At 43.9% G+C, this 7,129-nt stretch overlaps 1 protein-coding gene across 1 annotated transcript; it reads right to left on the bottom strand.

Moving 5' to 3' along the window:
- Positions 1 to 717: 717 nt before the first annotated feature.
- kiaa2013 (KIAA2013 ortholog) lies at positions 718 to 6,745 on the bottom strand. The gene is made up of 3 exons (XM_084462083.1): positions 5,197 to 6,745; positions 3,546 to 4,399; positions 718 to 2,022 (listed from the first exon to the last, which is right to left on the bottom strand). The coding sequence occupies exons 1-3, from the start codon at positions 6,158 to 6,160 to the stop codon at positions 1,990 to 1,992; spliced, it is 1,851 nt and encodes a 616-aa protein (XP_084318209.1). The 5' UTR covers positions 6,161 to 6,745; the 3' UTR covers positions 718 to 1,989.
- Between the last annotated feature and the right edge of the window lie 384 nt (positions 6,746 to 7,129).

The following is a 7,129-nucleotide window of genomic DNA, read 5'->3' as shown; positions in this document are numbered from 1 at the left end:
GGAGATGGCGGTGGATTATGCCCATTTGCAAATGTCTTAATTATATATTTTTTTTAAATTTATTTATTGACAAAGGAAAATCTTAACTAGGATTAACAATTTTCAAAGTTTTGTGGTGGAATCAGGGGGCAATAGCCCATGTCATGTAAATCGTTTGTCAGTCACGGTAATTCGTCTTCACACACTCTGCTCAAGAGTAGCCTACAATCTTTCGATCAAGTCTATCGTCAATTACGCCATTAAACTGAAACGGGCAAGGCGCATAATAACGCATTGATAGGACCAGCACGTGCAGAATAAATGACGCATGCGTGTTTAGTTTATTGTAGCATGTTGTATTGGCACGCGCTCTCTAAGTTCCATTATTGTTTCATCCTGAGATACTTCTAGAAGATTCTTTCGTGGAGTGAGTTGGTTTGATACTGTGGCCTGCTTTTGAAAGGGTTCAATTGAATGAAAGGCTTCAATTGAATCGTGGGACTCGCCAAGGATGTTATACTAGCCTACATGCCAGCTGGGATCATCTATTGTGACCCTAATTACCGGAAATTAGCCTTGTAGGAAACACGGTTTCAAGTGTCCACGTATGAAAACCCATAAAACCCCATGACCAAGGATGGGAGGAACACGTCCTCCACACAGGCCTACCTGTAGCCTACTGAACTTTATTACTCAACTTTATTTCGTTTGTCATCCACAAATAATTTTCCTGGCAGCATTCTTTAATGTATCATATTTACATAATACATGAAAAAGCAGTATTGACAATACATTTAGATTCAATTCACCCTCCTCTTCACCCTCAATTCACATCTTTAAAGCAATATTCAAGTACAATCAACCAGACTAATGTAGGTGTAGTCATTAATAAATTAATGTAAGGCACACTCAGTAGTTTAGCATTTAAAAAAAAGAATAATTAAATGGAAAAGCCCTTCAAATACTACGTGAAACAATACGCAGAACAATACATTCATGAGCCAAACGAGATGGAATAATGTGACAAACATTTCAATCATACCCTACCATAAAATATTTAGAGAAACTCTTGTTTATGTAAAATGTAGCATTAGAGACAAACGCCACCAAAAATAGAAAATTTCACACTGAAAATGTTTAAATACTTCAAATATAGGTTTGAAATATTTATACGTATATATTTATAATTTATATATGTTTAACTGCATCAAAGTGATGGTGGACAGATCTCTTACTTAAAATAATTATCAATGGAACACACCAAACTTGAAAGAAGTGTTGGGACATACCAATGGTATTTTCACCAAAAACACTCGGATGTTATTTCAGGATGTAAATGGATGAATAATCTGAGAATAAAATAGTTCAAATAATTCAAAATTAACGTAATTAACTTAGCAACAAAGAATGTGTGGAGACACTGTAGGCATGGGAGAAAATTTATAGAATGCATAGAATTCTATGCACTGTTTTACTGTGTTTTTGTCATTCTTTGCATAAATTGAACGGAGTCCATCAAAAGCCAAGGTATTCTTGTCTTCTAAGCACAAATATTTGCTCAACAGGACGACAGACTAGACCTGTATCAGTAATGTCACATTTCCCTGATAAATGGCAGGGCGTTCTTCAGAAGTCATCGATTTTGTAAAGGTCATTTATTACCAGAGAGAATCACATGCATGAATACAAATGTGCTTGCTACATCAGGTCAGAGGTCATATGTCAAATTAAGTATTACCTGGATACTCCTCAAACCTGGAGACGGCCTCCATTTTGAGTTTTGCTAGACAGATGCAAAGCATTACTGTGTCCATAGTGGATGACATTTGTTCAAACAGTCCAGTCACATTGAACGGAAGCGTGGTCAGGAGATGACCTGTTGCAACATGCAAACAAACGTTAAACAACCAAACCTCAGATGAAACTAGTACTTCAGATGAAACTAGTACTTCATAAACACTCCCTCACGCGGCAGCACTGCTATCTGCACCTGCCGTCATGGCTGCCTTCCTAAGGAGTAATTTCCTCACTTGTCTTCGTCACCTGGTGAAGTCAGAGGGGGAGGATTAGACACAGAAACATGGATGGTTTACTGAAGCAGTTACTCACAGTGAATATTATCCAGTTCCAAATCAACTTCTAGCACCACGCACTTGTGTAGATTTGATAGAACTGTATGATTGCAATTAAGGAATAGTTCCAATAGAAGGCTGCATGGTGCTTATTCATCCAGCCCTTTCACATGTGTTCAGTGCCAAGGAGATAGGGGCTAGAGGTCAATTTGGCACTGGTCATATGTCACAGACAGCAAGCTTGGGTTAGACTGAGCATTAACGAGGCAAAGTCATCCTGTAAATTCAGCATTAATTTAATCAAGAGTGAATCAATATAAAACACCATCCAAAACACAAACAGAAGAATGGGAAGCGAAGAAGATAGTTATAGTTAGCAATCAAGTCCGAGCTGATCCAACAGCTGAGTCTCCCTCCCTTGGTGCCCGGTAGCATTATAGTATGTAACTATACACACATCTCCTCTTAAAATCAAAGTTGTGGACATGACTATTTCACATGATAGAAGACAGGCAACAAGGAGCTTTAGGATATTCTACTTAATACCACCACACTTGACTTACCGGTTGCTATCTAGTTTGGACTCTCGGTTGCAAGACTTTTTCACCAACATCTAACTGAATAATGTTCTCGAGTGTTGAATTTGAGGTGGTGAAAGTACTACGTAGCAACTAAAGAATGTCATATTTGCTTGGAAAGTCCGCATGATGAGTGTGTGAATGGTAAAGGCACCAGTAAGAGTGTTGAACTGGGGATGAACTGCTACTGTATGACAATAATAGAACATACATGGGCAGTATGCAACAAATTGTGTGTTCTGTTGTTAAAAGGTACTATAGACCAATATTCAAAGAAGCATCAGGTGCAAGCAGAACAGGTTCTGTACATGTCAATGGTTTGAATTGACCGGCGCAACATGTAGAAATGTAGCTTGTGAACATGTTATGGATGAATAGTGCATGTAAGAAAATATTCACTGATATCCCAAACCAAATTGGGGACTTATGGTCCATCGATCTTAAATAAAGTCTTATGCTACTGGTGCTTTCAATGACATCACTCTTCACAGATGACTATTTAAATGAGTCTCTTAGAGAGTAGATCTGATACGTCAAATAAACAAGATTGTGCCTTTCTTTTCAGTTTGGCTACGCCTATTTGAGTCCTACATAACAATAAAAGATCATCCATGTTGTTTTAGAGCTAAAAGGGACACATTTGCACTGCAATTATGCCACCCCACTTCAAAACACAACATCCCGAGCGCACACATTCCAAAATTGGTCCACACACACACACACTCCAAAATATCTCCACTGGAAAGATTCTAGGGAAAGCAGACGGACGAAGAAAGCACACACCCCAGAAGAGGATTGAAAGAGAGAGAGGAAATCTTTGCCACCACACAAAAAATCAAAACCAAGACGAAGAAAAGTGTCATTTTGCAGTTTGTCTTTTTTCGGTTCGGAACGTTTTGTTGTCGTGTGTTTATACCTTGCTCCTGAAGAGAGGCTTGGCCCCGGGGCCGCAGTATTCGTTGTAGATGAGCTTGAAGAGGAAAAGGTGGAAGAGGGTGATGAGTGAGGCCACACTGAACCAGAAGAGGAAGGGCAGGCCAGGGTACCGGTTTGCCATGTGCTCCTCGTGAGCCAGGATGGCCTTGAGGTGCAGGGTGTGGCGCAGGTCCTGCAGGTGGCGCAGGTCCGTGGAGATGTACAGCAGAGGGGTGATCGGCTGCGTCACCATCACGGGGAAGGTGTGACCTTTGACCTCGGACGTCAGCTCCACAGGCTCGTTCAGGCAGCCGGCCTCGCAGGCGTACAGCTGCACGGGCTTCTCCTGCGGCTTCACCGAGACGTGGAGAAACGGCTTTCCTTCCGTGTCCAGCAACACCGCGAGGTTGATCAGATCCTGGTTGTAATGGATGCCTCGGAGCGAGTAGCTGTTGTGAAGGACGTCCGGGTCCGCCTGGAACTGCAGGTGGTTCTCGGTGAACTGGAGGCCGCCGAAGCTCAGCACCATGGCCTGCATGACGCCGTGGGCGCCGGCCGCCACCAGGACCTTGCAGCCTCTCTTCTGGAGGGTCAGGGTCCACAGGGTGATCAGCTGGAGGATCTGGGCCGCGCTGCTGACGCGCTCCGGCCACAGGTTTTCGGCGTGCATGGTGGCGTGGCCGCTGAAGCAGGGTTCGGCGTAGTTCAGGCTGGACTCCAGGCGGGCGTGCTCCTCGCTGCCGAGCCTCCGGTCCAGCAGGGGCGCTGTGGTGGAGGCCAGGATGTAGTAGAGGGTGGTGTTGACGGTGTGGCTCGACGGCGTGTGCGAGTCAGTGATCTTCTTTATCTCTACCCCTGTGGGAAAAGATTGAACATAATATGTGTAAATAAGAACAGATAACATCATGCATAGGGCTGGGCATCGATTCAATTTCAAGAATCGATTAGATTCCGATTCAGAAGGTTCAGAATCGATTCGATTCAATATCGCTTCAGTTAGTGTTACTAAAACCTGTTTTTTTTTAGCTGTAACCTTAATTACATGACTGCCAAGTTATGCAACACATCAATACTAGGGCTGGGTATCGATACTGATTTCCAAAGATGAATGAATGAATGAATCATTGAATGAATGAATGAATGAACTATTCATTCCTTCATTTATTAATTCATTCATTAAATAAAAGATCGATTTTGGGATTCATGAATCGATTCTGAATCGATTTTTTTTAACCCAGCCCTAATCATGCAGTGACTTGTCAGTGACACAAATATGGCATGACTTGCACTAAATCACATGTCTGTCGTTAGCCCATAATGATGTGACTTGTTTTCGTCTTCCACATGCTCTAGTAAATACTATAATTAAGGAGTGTCACTAAATATCACCTCACCTGAAAAACGGGATATTCAAGACGGGAAGGAGAGCTTATTGTTAACAATCTCAACCTCCGACAGGGAAGAATTTTTACAGCTCACTTTTCTGGCCCCTGGGTGATACTGTCTTTTTGCTTCCCTCTGGAATATGTAGGGGTGGGACCTATGCCCACCTCCCTTGTTCTCTGTAAAGCGGATTGTATTGCCTCTGTGTATGAAATGTGCTATACAAATAAAGCTTTGATTGATTGATTGACGTTTTCTTATCAACTCACCAGAGATAAAGAGGTCCATCCAGGCCTGTTGATGGTCCTGAACCAGATCATCTATCTTGGCTCTCAGAAGCTCCCCTAGCTCTTTCTTGGCTCCATCTCTCAGCCTAGTGAAGGTCTCCTCCAGTTTAGAAGAGTCAATGGGCTCCGAGGTCCACACCACCGAGAGAACGTTGTCTATGTACTCAGACTTGGCCTGGACTTGGATCCTGCCGCTCAGCCTCTTAGTGGCCACCACCACCAGCACGATTCGGTTCTTCTCCACCAGAACCCTACCCGAGGAGAGAACAAACTCCTTGTCTTCCATCTTCTCCACGCTGGCGGAGAACTTGCTCCCGAACGAGGGGGTTTCTGAGGAAACCTCAAAGGTGGCAGTCCTGTCTGAAGGGTTGTTAATGTGGATCCTCTGCATGTACACGTTGGGGCGGCTTCGATGGGCGATGAACTCGTCCCTGACGGTGACGCAATCGCGGGCCGCTTGCGAAGTGCTGGGCAAGAGGCACCGGACCGACAGGACAGCCCCTTTGCGGAACCACAACATGGTGGCCTGGGCTTCCACTCGCTTGCCAGGAAGATGGACGCCCACTATGGGTGAGTACTCGGTCTGGTGGACAGGGGCTGAGCCGGGCTGAGTAGACGAGGCCACCCAGAGTTTATTGGAGTCGACGTCCACCAGGATATGGCCGTTACCCGATACAAAAGGCGTGTCGACTTTCTCCAGAGGCGTGCTGTAAATTCCCTCCCCCCGTTCAACTAGGGACTTCCACCTGTGGATTTCAGTCTGTAAGCATTGCCCAGCCACTCCGCCTGACTGGGCTGAACTACCAAAGAACCTCAATGCGCCATCTGAACTTAGGTACCAGTAGAAGATGAGAAAAAGTAAGAGTCCAATAAGGAGTCGTCTGGCCCAGCTGCTCGACAACAACCCAGGCATACCCTTTAGTCTGGTTAAGTGCTGCAGCCACATTATTTGTTTCAAAAATAAACTTAGAAGTATATTAAATAAATGTCCAATGCCAACAGGACGGACGAATGTTTACTCCAGTAAATTACGTACGGCTTTAGCTATTAGTATTGCCCAAAGGGACTGAATATGCTACTTGAAAGGTAATTTCGAGTTATTCTGGTTAGATGAGCTTCTAGTCTACTATATATCTGGCGTGGCTCGCTAGTGTTATCTGGCTAAGCTAACTGGTTACTACGAACAAACTCAACAGCCCTGGCTCCCTAGCTAACGTTACATTATAGTCTACCCTCGTTAGTAATCTAGACTACCCAGCTAACAGCGTCAAACCCCGGCTTGGTGGCGTTGAATCAGGCAACGACACCTCAAACAAGTTAGCTGGATGCTAACTAGCTAGATGCTAGCTAGCAATACGCTGCTAATAAAGCGACAGTTTGCATTTGTTTCTCACATCATGCCTAGTGTCACACCGTCCATTGAGTGCCCGTCCCGGTCATTCGTCGGTTGTTTTAGCGGTTATACGATGTCATTGTTCTGGATGAGTGTTATAGTTCACAGCATTATTGATCTGCAGAAACTCCTGACACTTCTGCTCACACTGAAATTGACGTACAACCGGAAGTGTCGTGACTCTGCGAAGGTGAGATTTTACGACACTTACTACGATTGTCTGCAAAAAAAAGTTGCAAACAAACCACGAGCACATCACATTGGTTATTCCCATGTGGTCATTATGTTACATCAATCGTTACATTGTTGCTCACAATTTATCAAACTGACAGCAGATGAGAATAAACCGTAAAACAATGATTAGCCATGGCTACGTGTCTTCTGTCACGTAGGCAAATGTAGGCTTCTCCAATAGAAGCAGCTTCAACATACACAGTGCATGCCTTCACAGAGTTGGAGAATATTCAGTAAAATATGTAAAAATGCACTGATGCCAAACTGATTTGTTATCTAAGAGTGCCA

Source organism: Borostomias antarcticus (assembly GCF_949987555.1).
Source record: "Borostomias antarcticus genome assembly, chromosome: 3".
Classification (NCBI taxonomy): domain Eukaryota; kingdom Metazoa; phylum Chordata; class Actinopteri; order Stomiiformes; family Stomiidae; genus Borostomias; species Borostomias antarcticus.
This window is presented reverse-complemented; position numbering and strand designations above follow the sequence as displayed.